Source organism: Gossypium hirsutum, chromosome A11 (genome assembly GCF_007990345.1).
Source record: "Gossypium hirsutum isolate 1008001.06 chromosome A11, Gossypium_hirsutum_v2.1, whole genome shotgun sequence".
In the NCBI taxonomy this organism is placed as follows: domain Eukaryota; kingdom Viridiplantae; phylum Streptophyta; class Magnoliopsida; order Malvales; family Malvaceae; genus Gossypium; species Gossypium hirsutum.
In genome coordinates, this window is record NC_053434.1 from 55,854,923 (window position 1) to 55,870,373 (window position 15,451).

General features: G+C 34.3%; 1 protein-coding gene across 2 annotated transcripts; it reads right to left on the minus strand.

Annotated features, from left to right (window-relative positions):
* Positions 1-10,792: 10,792 nt before the first annotated feature.
* LOC107897530 (uncharacterized tRNA/rRNA methyltransferase YsgA) lies at positions 10,793-15,186 on the minus strand. 2 transcript variants are annotated; one of them, XM_016823026.2, is made up of 5 exons: positions 14,730-15,118; positions 12,659-12,670; positions 12,376-12,548; positions 11,744-11,794; positions 10,793-11,235 (listed from the first exon to the last, which is right to left on the minus strand). In XM_016823026.2, exons 1-5 carry the CDS (start codon positions 14,764-14,766, stop codon positions 10,846-10,848), a joined length of 663 nt encoding a protein of 220 aa, XP_016678515.1. In that variant the 5' UTR covers positions 14,767-15,118; the 3' UTR covers positions 10,793-10,845. The 2 variants fall into 2 exon arrangements, with proteins under 2 accessions (XP_016678515.1, XP_016678507.1); XM_016823018.2 differs by having other exon boundaries at positions 12,376-12,670; positions 14,730-15,186.
* Positions 15,187-15,451: the final 265 nt, after the last annotated feature.

Below are 15,451 nucleotides of genomic sequence, written 5' to 3' on the forward strand. Positions count from 1 at the left end.
TCTAAGCAGGTACATCCAGTAATGAGGTGTGACTCAAGCGAAGGAGGTGTGCATACATAATATCAATCCTTCAATCCCACAACCAAAGAGGAACAAGTCAACTATATGGGTAATAATAACTTTAGATCTCAAAATAACCCATAAAGTAATACTTATAATACAGGTTGGAGGAACCACCCAAATTTTTCCTGGAGAGGTCAAGGAAATCCAAAGTCGTAAAATCCTCAGGGTTTTTAACAGCCACCTTATCAACAGGAGAAAAAACCAAACCTTGATGAGATGCTTTCTAAATTTATCTCGGTGTCAGAAACCCATTTCCAAAATACCGAGATAGCACTTAAGAATCAACAAGCATCGATCCAATGACTCAAAACTCAGATATGCCAGCTACCCAAACTAATCTCCGAACGACCACAAGGTAGCCTACCAAGTAATACTGAACCTAATCCGAGAGAACACCTTAATGCAAGTAGCACTCAAGATACGGAAGGATTCATTACACCTGAGCCAGAAATACAGCAAGATAACGCGATGAACAAAGGACGAGAAGAGGTAAACAATAATTATCCCAAACAAGTAAGTACAAATCACGAACCTCGTGTGCCATATCCTAAAGCGATGATGAAAGACAAAACAGAAGAACAATTCGGTAAATTTGTCAAACTCTCAAAGAAATTACATATTAACTTACCCTTTATTGAAGTTCTTTCGCAGATGCCCAACTCAGCAAAATTCTTAAAAGAACTTCTGAGCAATAAAAGGAAATTAGACGCTACATCACATGTGGAACTCAATGCAGTCTGCTCAGTTATTCTAAAGAATGAGCTACCTAACAAATTGAAAGATCCAGAGAGTTTTACAATTCCTTGATTAATTGGTAGTCTATCTGTGAATAATGCTTTAGCTCAGTTATTCTAAAGAATGGGCAAGTATAAATGTTATGCCATATAAAATGTTTAAACGACTAGGTCTCGGTAAACCCAAACAGACTAGGATGAGCATACAATTGGCTGACAAAATAGTTAGATTTCCTAAGGGAATTATTGAAGACGTTCTCGTTAAAATTGATAAATCCATTTACCCAGTAGACTTTGTTGTCTTAGATATGGATGAGGATAACGAGGTACCTCTAATTTTAGGATGACCATTTTTAGTAATAGCCAGAACCATTATTAATGTAGGCACAGGAGAGCTAACACTTCGTGTAGGTGACGACGCATTAACACTCCAAGCACGCGACTCAATTAAAACCTTTAAAACTCAAGATAATGCTATAAAACCTGCCGATGATAAAACTAATATTCAATCGTCCTTACAGGAACTTCCTCGAACAAAGACAACAGAGACAGTACACTACTATTATGAAGAGAACAAAGACGTTCATGAAGATCGAAGACTACGGATAGAAGAGCTAGATGAATGGCGAGAACACAAACCGAGAACACATGATAAACCGAAACTACGCAAAAATAAGCCCGATACCTCTCCTGATCAACTTGAAGTCCGCGATACAATCTTAGTAGAGCTGTTGATCCTCACATTGTCACTATTACACCAAATGAGGAAATCCCTCTTACGGTACTTAGTATTTTTCTATTCGGTACAGTGGAGGTGAGTCATCCCAAGTTCGGCACTTTTAAGGTAAACAACACCTGTTTAAAACCTTATTTTAAAATTGACAACAGGAATGAGGAGTATGAACTCCTCGAACCACCATGATCATTCAACGGAGAGGTAAGTCGAGCTTAGACTATAAATAAATGCTTCTCGGGAGGCAACCCGAGCACTAACATATTTTGATTCCTTTATTTTTATTTTTATTTTTTCACACTTCGAGTCAATTAACTCAATTTTTGAATTGCAAAGTTTTTCAGCACACACGGCCAGGCACACGAGAGTGCCTAAAGCCATGGCCAAACAGGAGAAGAGACACGGCCGTGTGATACGGCCGTGTTGAAGCAAGACATGATTTCTCCAAAACACGAGGTGCGATAAATCCCCACGGCCGTGCGACATGGCCGTGGGTGAACTTGATAGGTACACACGAGCATGGGAATGAAAACCCACGGGCATGTCAGGGACAAGGCTTGATTCTATTTTTTTGACATGGGCGTGAGACAAGCCCGTGCCATTAAGTCGTGGACAACAATACACGGGCGTGGTACCTTAACATGGGTGGGGGAGAAGTGAACACAGCTAGGCACGGCCGTGCGAGATGGTCGTGTACCACACACGCCTAAGAAATACAGGCGTGGGATAGTAGCCAAACACGACCTAAAATTGCAAAATTCGAAACACACAGGCTCAACCTCATAAGGACACGGGCGTGGCCCTAGGCCGTGTGGACCTCCCCTATATAAGCAAATCACTGTTTATTTTTCTCTTCTTTTCCAAAACCCTAGCCGAAATCTCCCCTTCTCCACTCCCTGATCCCTATTCTCAGTCACCACCACCTTCTCGTCCAGTTCATGTGGCAGCTTCATATGCTAACATCTCTGAGCACCTCACCTGATTCGAGCTTCAGTGTGTTCAACAATTTGACAACATTGATGCTACTCTACAGCAGATTTGTTAGCACCTTCCCATCTCATCGCCAATCCCACCTCGCGAACCATCCAGCGATGAAGATATTTAGAAATATTTATTTATTATTTTCTGTTTTTACTTATTATTGAAACTATTTCTATTATTTTTATTAGATTTTAGAATTTTATTAAGGCTATTTCCTTTTGAATCCTTATACTTCCTAATATCTCTTAAAAAGTTCTTGATTCTATCACAGTTATATATAGTTCTTAAGCTCATCATCACAGAGGAACTAAAACTCCACCAGAAAATGGTTCTCCATGACTGCCATGTCCTACTCGACCACGACCATAGCTACCACTAGATATAATATTCTTTTGGCGCAGGACTTATGGCCTAATGAACCTCTACGACCACTGGAGTATCCTCCTCCACTCTCGACCCGATCACTCTTCAAAACTCTAGTTTGAGGAATTCATCATACAGGAAGTTTCACTTCTCTCCCTATCTTATTTTTATACTCTAATATCTATCTTTGTACATTGAAGGCAATGTACATCTTAAGTGTGGGGGGATATTTATTTCATTATCAGAAAATCCCTGAATGATTGCCTTGTTCTCTTGAAAAAGCTCTCATATCATATTTAGGATAAATTTTGATTGATTTATGATTTTGATTGATATATCTTGAACTAAAACGTAGGCAATTATTTATTGATTGTTTAAACTTTAAGACATTAGAGAATCAAGCATGATAAGTTGATTTTTAAGATATTAAAATCTTAGGTTGTTTCCCCAAAGTTTAGGTATTACTTTGAATTGGAACTCACAAGTTTTTAACATTAAAAAGCCATAATTTTTGTGAGATTTTTGAGCCTTTTGAGCATCTATTCATCCTTTCATGCTTACCTTTATTATTGCTTTGAGTGCATCAGTATTGAATTGTTATTCTAGAACTTGCTTGATTATGCATGTCAAGACCACACCATTTGATTTGATATATCAAAATGATTAAGGCACTTAGGATTAACCCACTCATGCCATGAAAAGCCTACCTCCACGTTTAACCCCTAGTAAACCCCCTTGAGCTCAACAAACTAATTCTTGTATTACCCTTAATATTAACCTTTAACCCATTATTGTTGAAATCCCCTAAATTAATTCCTATTTTTGTCAAGTTTTGAGTTGAATGGTTTGCCTAGCTATGTTTTGTTCTTGATATTTAGTCTATATTATTTAACTTATTTTTTTAAAAAAAAAACACACAACTATGTATGCATATCTGCAATTTCATATTCTGAGAGAAGCTCTATTGTACGTAAGTGAAGATTAACTCTTTTTCTAGTTAGGAAACCATTCAATTCAATCTCGATTCTAACCCTTTCTTTCAGCTTGTGGCCACACCCCCTAACCAAGCCTCATTACAACCCTCTAAAGACCTTTTGATTGATGTATCATCTTAAAATTAAAGTGGTGGAGATTTGATTTTTATGCAAGCCTATGGTAATGACTTTCAATTATTGACTATTGAGTGCTTCCTTTATTGTCCTTAAAATGCCTCGAGTGATTTGAGTGAATATTTAGTGAGGATGTAAAACTCTGTGATATTCTGAATTGAAGGTAATTCTTTAGATGAGGGGAGACACCTATATTTTCGGAATAAAATGCTCAACTTAGAATGATTGAAACTTTTATGTTCTTTTAGTTGAATTCTCAATGTATGATTACCTATGAATTATTTTGAGATTTTATCATTAGAAATTATAAGTTGAGAAGAATTTATTTTGATTATGAGATGAGAATTTTTCTTGAGGACAAACAAATGCTTAAGTGTGGGGGTATTTGATAAACTGTAATTTATACATATTTTTACCCCATGTTTAATGCATTTTATGGATGATTTCCCACTAGAATTGGTGAAATCGATGCTCCTGATGCTTTAATTTCATGTTTTGTACTCAGGAGAGCACTAAGAGTCAAAAAGAGCCAAAACGAGCCGAAAAGGGACAAAATGGACCAAATAAAAAAGATGACACGGCCTAAGCCTTACCACACGGGCAGCTCACACGCCTGTGTCTTTAGAGGGTACCGACCAAGGCTTTCACGAGTCACACGACCTGTCCATTGACCTACACGGCCTTGTGCAATTTAAAGGATCGAACACGGCCTGGCAATTACGTCACACGCCGTGTCGCACGGGCATGTCCCTGCTGAGCCCAAGTTAAGTCCAACTCGGAAAAGGCCACTTTGAAGGTTTTCTAGGCATTCCAAAGCCTATAAATACGCACTAGAGGAGGAGAAAAGGGGAGACGGAGAAGGGGGGTAAGGAATTACCCTAAGGAAGTCGATTGATCCATCTCGGAAGCCGAATTCATCATCAAGACTGAAGATCTCTCCTCAATTTCCCTTCAGGAGTTTTGGGTTTTCTTTATGTTTTGTATTCTTGATTGTTGTAAGATGTTTTCCTATTTAGTTATAAACTAAACCCCTAAATAACTAAGGGGAATGAAACCTAAGACGAATCTTGTTATTATTTTCTAAATCGTATGATAAATATTTAACTTGTTCTTAATTATGTGTTCTTAATTCTTGTTTTGATATCCCAAGATACTGATTCAAGACACGCTCTTATTCAGAGGAGGAATAGACCCTGTCTAAGAGTACATTTGTCATAATTAAGTGGAGTTGATTGCGCGCCTAGAAATAGGGTGACAAGATTTTGCCGGATTAGGGTGAAACCTAATAAGGGGATCATAGATCGAGTTAATGCAACCCTAAAGTGTTAATTAGAGAAAAGTCTCGGTTATTCAATCTAGGGATTAGACGCTATTAGTCTTGAATAAGGATAATAACATAACTTAAGGATCTCTACGGAACAAGTTGAATGAATAAATCGTCCGATTTGGAGCCAGAATAACAAGTAAAGTCTAGGTAGATTTTTCCTTAGGTATTGTCTCAAGTCAATCGATTTTCCCAAAAGCAATTCCCCAATTCTTTTCTCTGTGCGTTCTTAGTTTAAATAATTAGTTTATTAAAAAAAATTCTTTTATTCTTAGGCTAGATAATAAAAAGAGAGTTATTACTAATACTTTTGGTTCCCTTGGGTACGATATCCCAGTCTTGCCGTTACTATACTATTGTTCGATAGGTGCGCTTGCCTTTTCGTCATGATAATAGTTAGTCCAGGTTTGATCTTTATTATAAATATTTATTACTTGTTACGAATCACACGATCAGATCCTTACGTTGATCCTTTCATCCAATACTAGATTAAACTTAGAATTTCCCACCTTACTCTTATGAATGCCTACTTTTTGTTTAGCCTTATCAGGGTCCATCAAAATGGAGGACATTTTATCTTGTCCTACTTCTTTGCTCTAAACATGAAAGTATCTTATCAGAATAGAATCCCCTATTTTTGGGTGGATTTGTATTCTCTGTAGTTCCTATGTAAAAATTTCCCTTAGTCCATTCTTCTAAAACGCTCTAATTAATAGACAGTCCCTCGGTGTACTACCTCTTCTGCTAATACCAGACGGACTGTCCACCCAAAGTAGCCTTTGGTAGGCTTCCTCATCTAGTAACCGCGTGAACTATCTAACGTTACCTAATTCTAGAAATACATGCTTCCTTCTTGTAGATCTTAGGTGGATTTTACAAGTCAAACTGTTTGGGCGATCATTGCCTCCAATTGAACCTTAACAGACTTACCAATCCTTGTCTACCTTTTTACTTGTAGACCCATTAGGCTTGGGTTCCACTTGATCATCTCATAAGCACCCCAAATATTGGTATACTTTCCAAATACTAGCAGACTCCTATCAACTGATACTTCGCACCTTGAATAAGTTATCCCCTTCTTATTTTCATAGTTTGGTGGATTCTATGTCTGTCCCATTTACCCACATTCTCCAACGCGCAATAATCATCCAATTATGCTACAATTGGTATGAGTTTTATAATGATCTCCCTTTCATTGCTTTGCCAACTTCCTGGTTCACTGTCCTGCCGGACATTTATTTTTTGCCATAGTCAAGCTATGGTCTTACACAATGTAACCCCCTATTTTTGTTGTCCTGGCAGACTCTATTTGTTTTCATAGCCGAGCCATGTCTTACATAATGTAACCCCGTGTTTATTTTCCTAGTGGACTCTATTGGTTATCATAGTCGAGCTATGGTCTTACACCATAAACCTCTTTTGAGGTGTCGCCTCGAAGGGCCTATAAACCGCTGTCATGATGTCACTCCATAAAGTCGATAATTCATCGCCACAGGTCACTCTAGCGAGCCAATCGATACCATTCTCGGTGTCGCTTAAACTCCATTGGATCCCCATTATAGTCCACTCATTCTGCCATTTCGTCAATTATTCCCATCTTCACCTACCTCGACATGATACAATCCCTCATACCCCGCATATAGTATAAACAAGCATTACACACAAAAGTATGATACTTATCATAAACACATAGTATGCCAATCATTCAAACGCCATGCAATTATCATATAATATTCTATAATATATACTGGTACAATGATATACATCCACAACATACTCATTCATCATGTTTACTCATTCAAAAACCTTAAAACAATCACAACACAATTTCATCAATCACCCAAAGACGCAGAACATAATTTCACCTGAATTCCTTTATCCTCATCAACTTAGCTTGTCTAAATGCCAGAGCCTCATTCGTCCTGGAAGCTAAGCATGTCAACCATTTATCGATTAAATCAAAGGTATTCAAACCTTAAAACCCAGAATCCGTAATTATACAGAAACTTTTCAAGAATTCTTACTTCTTTTTGCTCTAATTCAAGGGTACAAGGGGGCTTAGAGCTTACTAGCTTATCGAATTCTCAACTTCCTAGATTTTCCTACATTTACCACTTCATGCAAAGCTTTCTCAAACTTCTTCTTCTTCTTCAGAGCAACTGAAGAAGAAGTTGCAGACGAGAAAGAGATTTCTAGGTAAATTTAGAAGAATTCTTTCCTTTCCACACACATATATACATATAGTCAAAGTTTTCACGGTCTTCTTAGTCCATTTTAGTCATTCATTGCTAATCATTTTGTCTCACAGAGACAGACAGTTCCAAACTAACTAAACCAGAATTGAGATCCAACTAATCACAATTCAACCACTAAAATTTTTGAAATTTTCAGTGGAGCCCAACAATTTGCCAATCAATTCAATTTAATCCTAACTTTCTTAAATTTTGGGACATAAAGGATAACTGGGTGTGACATCGCTATTCATTCATTAATATAACTTATTCTCAAATCTTACCAATATATTCACACAAAAATACTATATTTACACTTTATGAAATTTAATTACTATATGGTGAAATTCACTATTATTCCTATGCTTTTATTTCACATTTCAACAATATTTGATTCCCAATCAAATTCATAAGATTGACGCAACTATCAAAGTTAAATAATTTCATAAGTCATCATATTACAATTATTCACTTAATGTCTTAAACAATTCACTTAACTATTCTTATGAGTTAGTAATTCTATCACTTAAAATAATTTCTTAGCATCATACTCTTCTACTATTTTTCTTCCTCCTCTCCATTACACATCTTTTACATATGTGTATTTATACGAGAATTTATGGCCTTTAGTATTGTATGCCTATATGCCACATTAATTTAAATTTTACTAAATACATAATTTTAGCAAAGTTGTCCACTTGAGTAATAGTCACTAATTTTCTTATATCTCAATCTACAGAATTCAAAATTAAGATATGCTTTTTGTTTTTGAAACTAGACACATTGAAGTTTTTACTATAAAAATTTTAGAATTTATACCTAAGACAACAAATACAATTTATTCTTCAAATCTTTCCTTATTTTGCTTCTAGGTAGTAATGACCCTTCTTAACTAAAAGTAATTATCTTTCAATACAAGTCTCGTAATATGTTTCTGTTTGTTTCTCTTAAAAGTAGACTCATTAATATTTTATTCATATAAATTTCATCACCTAAACATTTTTTTACAATTTACTATGATTTTTCAAATTTAGAATAAGGGATCCTAAAATCACTATGACCTTGTCTCACAAAAATTATTATATCTCATTATCTACAATTTCATTTCTTACATTGTTTCTTTTATGAAAAACTAGACTCAATAAAATTTAATATCATATTTGATTAAACATCTAATTCGATTCCTATAATTTTTGGTGAATTTTCAAAGTTGAACCACTATTCTGTCCAGAAATTATAATGTCTACTTTTTCTTGATTCTTTGCATTAACTTTCATTTAATCATACATAATTATCATAATTTTGATTATTATTCAATTTAATATTTAAAACTCACTTACATCAAAATATAGTTTTATCATAACCTTTCTTATTTCAATTATGAATTTCAGAAGTTTACAATTTAATCCCTAATATCATGAAAATTCATTATTTGCTATAATTTCACCTTAACATCACTTTATAATTAATTCACCAACACTTAACATTCCATTTAAACTTCCTAAGAAAATTCTTTATTTCACACATAAAATTTTGTACACTTTACAATTTAGTCTTTATTATCAAAATTTCAATGTAACTTGAAAATTTTCCTCTCATTCACTTTTTATATCATCACTATTTCATCACACTTTATTTATATTTTCTTTTCAACATTCAAATTCATATAACCTATGTTGTTTAATTTACAATTTAGTCTTTTTTCTATTACTTCATTGCACTAATTTAATTTCATACATAATATTTGCATATTCACAATTAATTCAACCAATTTAGCATACCTTATTCTTGATTTACATTAAATAAAGTAAAATTCTTGAAGTACTTACCTTGTCTCTTTAATCACCTCATTTTTTCCACAACTTTCTCCACTTCTAATTTCTTTCTTCCAAGATAATATTCTAACTCTCTAATGTCTCTACCTTCACTTCTCCTTTTGGGTGACTATAAAAATTTTCAAGAAATTTGAGAGAAAAAGTAAGATTTTAGGGTGAATGACCAAATTGTATGAAAAAAAAAATTCCTTCTCTAGCTCTCTCACTCACGTTGGAAAATGAAAAGATGATGATTTCTCTTCATCATTCCTTCCTTTTTATACTAACATTTTCGTAAAAAAATATTAATAAAAATCTAATTACAATATTAATATTATAGCATTTATCTTATTATTTAATTTAAAATATCATTAAAATATCTCACATTTCATCATTACACTGTAGAATTCTTTCTCATTCTAATTGACCATTTTTCCCTTTATAATCCTTAAAAATTCCATCTTTGAATCATCCCTTAATTCAATAAAATTGTGATTTAGTCCCTCATAATTCTCCATTTATTCAATTTAGTCCTTATTCATCAATTTTCCTTATTTTCTATACCTTTCCACCCTTAATATATTTGCATTATTAGCCTTCAACTTTTCTATATTTATGCTTTAACCCCTCACACGTTAAATATTTACGCTTAGACTACATAACTTCTCATATTTTGATGATTTAGTCCCTAGCTCAAATTAGTATTTTACAACATATTTCTTATTTTATTTTTCTCTAATATCTCTTATCATTTACTTTCTTTATATCTTATTTCATTAAAAATCTATCTCATATTATTTTCGACCAAGGGGTTTTAGGGATGTTACATATTAGGTTGTTGTATGCATTGAAATAATGATGAGTGGCTAAATTTATAGTGGTCGGTTGATGGAAGTGTTCTTTAGTTAATTTTTTGGTATAAGGACTAAATTGAATAAACCTCAAAATTTAGAATTGACGCTTCTATGGGGAACATATAGATAGGTGAGACCAATAGAGATCCTATTGAGTTTAGCTAAGTACCACTGTTTGCTATTAATTGTTATTTACCTAAGTTTTGTCTATTTTACGATTTAATCTTTTTTAGTGTTAATTGGCAAATTAGTAAACTTGACACTAAGTGTACTTAGCTAGACTCTTTATTTGCATATATTAGTTGCTTAGAAATCATTTTGTCCCCGTTTCTTAAGTTCAATCATTGAAATATTCAAGTGTTCCATTATAACTGACCTGTCACACTAACAGTAAAATTACTATATTTATAATTGTTGTAGCGTTGATTCTCAACCCCAGTGCACGCACGCCGGGGCACGACCAGGATTATCTAAAAAGGTATCCCAAACTTAATGAAATCAATTAAAATCCCCCCTTTTCTCCGGGGGAAAACAAAAGGAAGACAAATTGCAAGAAAGAAATGAGAAAAATCAAGAGAATCAGACATTCAGAACTGTGTGATGCATTAATGAAATTAAAGAGAACTAGACTTTTAATCTTTAGTTCTTAGGCTGTAACATGTACAAGAAAATCCCGCCAGCTACCGAAACGTTGAGAGACTCAAATTTTCCTGTCATGGGAATGCTCACGAGCTCACATTTGAGCTGAGATTTCTCGGAAAGCCCACGTCCTTCACTTCCCAAAACCAAGCATGATGGAACATGCGCTACCGAGTGTACGAATTCTTGAGATAGTGAAAACGGCTTTTTCAATTTCCCATCAATATCTGGATGGCCAGCTAGCATCTTCATGTTGAATGTATCTTTCAGGGTTTGAAGATGGTTCCAACTACCGGAAACTATAGGCAGCTGAAAGGAGGCTCCCCGGCTAGCTCTGAGCGCCTTCTCATTGAATGGATCACAACAACCAGGAAGAAGAAATATACCATCCTGTTGGGTATTGACCAAAACAGAATCAGGTGAAATAATGGAATGCAGACATTTCGATACAATAAAGACTAACTGCATTGAAGAAGAGAAAAGAAATTGGGATGGCTATCTGACTATGATGAACAAAAAATTATGTCTTATAAGTTCAACCCTGTGATTGTTGGTTCAAGTAGATGAATGAAGTATTTGTCAGAAAAAGATACATTTACTCACATTCATCTCCCTCTAGATGATGAATCTACTATATACATAACAATGTATGCAGGTCTGCATAGGCATGATTGAAGAGTTTCAAAACAGTTAATAAATTATAATGGATATGTATTCAGACAGATGCAAAAAAAAAAAAAAAGGTTGTTAATACAGATTATTATGTAATATTATGTGAAAATTATATGTCAAGCATGCATGTGTATGAACACTTACGGAAAACAAGTAGATGAACTGTTGACAACAAGAAGCAGACAGGAAGAAAAGGAATAATTTCGGGTTAAGCTTCATTCCTTACCCATTGAAAGGCCATAGCTGATCTGATTAATGTGCCGAGATTACCAGGGTCCTGCAGGGATTAATTTCTCATGAATTACAGAAGATCCCTCAAATCAATTGCCTGCAGTTATAGTTTGTGATTAAATGCCATTACGTGATTAAATCATTGGATTCTATATGTTTATAGGGTGTTACTAGAAAACCTATATTATTCCGGAGATTGTACATAAAGGTAAATAAAATCAAGCACTTAATGAGAAATTCAATGCATTTGAGACTATTTGCAATGGATCTTTTGACAAAAAATCTTATTAGTTGACATTACATAAAAAACAGTACGACAATGAATTCCAGAAGATACTCCAATACAAGAAGGTTGCAGGGAGAAGACTTATGACAAGAAAATTAAAGAACCAAAGAGCCACCTTTTTGGGGTACTTCCTAAAAAACAACTTCTGTGATTTTATGATTTCCACCAGATGTTTGATTCCAATAATTACTTAAATGTTCAAGGAACAGAAGACAAGACGCTACAACTTCTTGAACATTCAAAAAACTTGAAGAACACTGGCCCTTTGTTTCAAAGAAATATTGAGGTAATTGCTTAACTCAGAAGGGAAAAGAAATGCTTGTCAAAAGTTTGCAAATCACCTGAATGCCATCAAGAACTAAAATTCGATGCATGGATGGGAACCAGCTTTGAGAATCTGACTTGTTTTGATCAACAGTTAAATTTAAAAAACTGGTAGGGAACCTCATCATGGCAATTGCCTCAATGGACTCAGCTGATTGCACCCCAGAAAGTTTTTTCATTACCATAGAGCCTATTCGAACAACATGACAAGAGTGACTATCTAGTCCTTCAGGGATCTCAGCGTTTTCAAGCAGAAGCAAACAATCTATTACAGTTTTCTCTTGGGAAGATTCTTTATACCTGTATATTTCCCTGCAAAAGACATGTCAGTCATAATAACTCTAGCTTAACCCAAAAGAAACGTTGGAGGAGAAATAAGTGACTTCCCTCACAATGCAATATATAGCCATAAACTTTACATGTCTAACTTCATCCTAATTGCCTTCAAGATGATGGCTTGAGCCTTGAGGGAAAGAAGGAAAACTCAAATGAGGGGCAAATTTTGTCAACTCACTAATCAAATGAGTTTTTCACATTTATAGTGAAAGAGAAAGGAAATAATCATCTGATAACCGGAAAGAAACAAAGCCCACTTCAACATAAACAGCAGTTGCTGGGCAATGACTTAAGTTCCAAACAATCAACATAATGAAGTACAACACAGCACAACTTTGATAAAAGGCTTCTTACACGAGTAACATTGTTACTCCACACAAATACCAGATCCATAAGCTCTTACATGAGAGGTTCTATAGGTAGCTAAAGCTATAAACTAAATGGAATTGTTTTGATTACAAGGAAGAATGAAAGAAGAATTGCTTGAAGAAAAATAACAAAACCAAGCAAAGTAAGCAAGAATTTAAGTGTGAAGCTATTATTTGATATATGAACCTATGACAAACCACAAAATTACAGTTTTCTTTGGTTCAAAATCAAAACTGATATAGCATCGAACCTAGAAGCCTTTTACTTTTTGTTTGGAAAGGAAACAAACTCTTTAATTGACATAGGTGTAAAGCCCAAAGGTCTGGCCCTAATTCAATACTCATGGTTGCAACAAGACTATTGGTAGAGAAAACTTAGAATCTGATTGCAGAACAGAACAACTGCATTTCTAATAAGCTGATATGAAACCATGAAGCCAGTTGAAGCACTGTTAAAGAAAAATAGTTTCTGAACCCTCAAAATAACACCAACAAGCTAACAGAGAAGCATATACTACAATCTTTATTGAAAGAAAATAAGAATATAGTTCGAATGAACACATGAGTAAGCAAAGAAAACCATACTTCACAGTTAGTATAATTAAAAGAGGGGGTGGGACTGAACATATTCCTGTTAGCTTTATGTTCTTTCTCCATTTCTAAGCAACTGAAGTACGTAAAGAAAATAGCATAAATAAAAGAAACCCATTTGAGGTTTTGTTATTAATGAAATGTGTTATGTACATAATGACGAAAGAAGGAAATAATCATCTGATAACTGATGAAAGAAAATAAGCCACATCGGCAGGGTCAGCAGTTGACAGGCAATGACTCAAGTTTCGAACAATTAACATAAAGCAGTAAAGAACGGCACAACTTTGATACAAGGCTTCTCACATGAGTATAAATGGTCAGACAAATACGAGATCCATAAGCTCTTGAATGTAAGGTCCTATAGGTAACTAAAATGATAGACTAAATGGAATTATTTTGATTACAAGGAAGAATGGAAAAATATAAAAAATAAAAATGGTTGGAGTAACAAATAATCTAACCAAACAAAGTAGTTCATCAGCTAATGTTGAAATGTGAAACTATTGTTTGATAAAGGAACTTATAACAAACCACAAAGTTATAGTTTTCTTTAGTTCAAAACCAGAACTTATCTAGCATTAAACGAAGAAACCATTTTCTATTTGTTTGGCAAGGCAACAAACTCCTTAATTAACATAGGTGTAAACCCTAAAGGTCTGGACCCAATTCAGTCCTCATGGTTGAGAACACACTAGCTAGCAACAACACTACTGGAAGAGAAAACTTAGAACTTGATTACAAAACTTACAAAATTGTAAGTTTCATAATCCTCAAAACAAAACCAAAAAGCTAACGGAGCAGAAAATATTGGACTCTTCATTGAAAGAACACAATAATATAGTTAAAATGCACACTTGAAAAGCCAAATCATATTTCTCAATTAGTATAATTGGAGGAGAGAGGGGGACGGGATTGAACAATTTCATGTTATCTTTTAGTTCTTTCTCCATTTCTATGCGACTGAAGTACCAGAAAGCAAATAGCATGAAATAAAAGCAACCTATTTCAGGTTTTGGGCAATTAACTGAAAATTCAAAGAGACCCAAAGCTATAACTTTGAATAGAAAGGTTACCTGATAGGAGTAGTGCCCACAACAAGAGCAGAAGCATGAGAATGGCGATAGGAAGAGCTGTTCTTGAGCTTAAGACAGTGTTTTACAAATGGGTTTGAAGTGCTTGTAATGGATTTAACATGGGATGGCAATGCAAATTTCCTTAACCCAGAACCATCAGCATCGTCATCAATATCGTCAAATCTACCGTCAAGAGACTTCCTTTGGAATTGGGTCTTTGTTTTAGGGATTGGAATATTGGAATTCTGATTTAGTAGTTTCAAGTGAGGAGGATAACTAGCTTGTACCCAAAGCTTGTACGAGCATAGCATTCTTTCTCACTGTCTAATCTATGGAGTCCTTCAAGAAAATACATATATCTTTGCAGCTAAAAGTAGGAGTTAAAATTTTCCACTAAAAAGATGGTAATAGTGAAAAATTATACAGCAGGTCGTAGGGACTAGGGAGGGGCAGTTTCGGATTGCTATTAAATTTTAAAATCTTTTAATATATTATATTTAAATGTTAATAAAATTTGGTTAAACTTTGTCATAAGTCCTTGTATTCTTAGTAAATTTGAAATTTAATCTTTATGCTTTTATTTATTGAAATTTAGTTCCTCTCCTTTTTAGATTCCAAATTTTAGATCAAACTGTTAATTATGTTAAATTTATTTTGTTAAGTTCAAGTTCATTATAACATATTTTTTAGTTGCATAGCTACTAAGTTTTTTTTATTTCAAA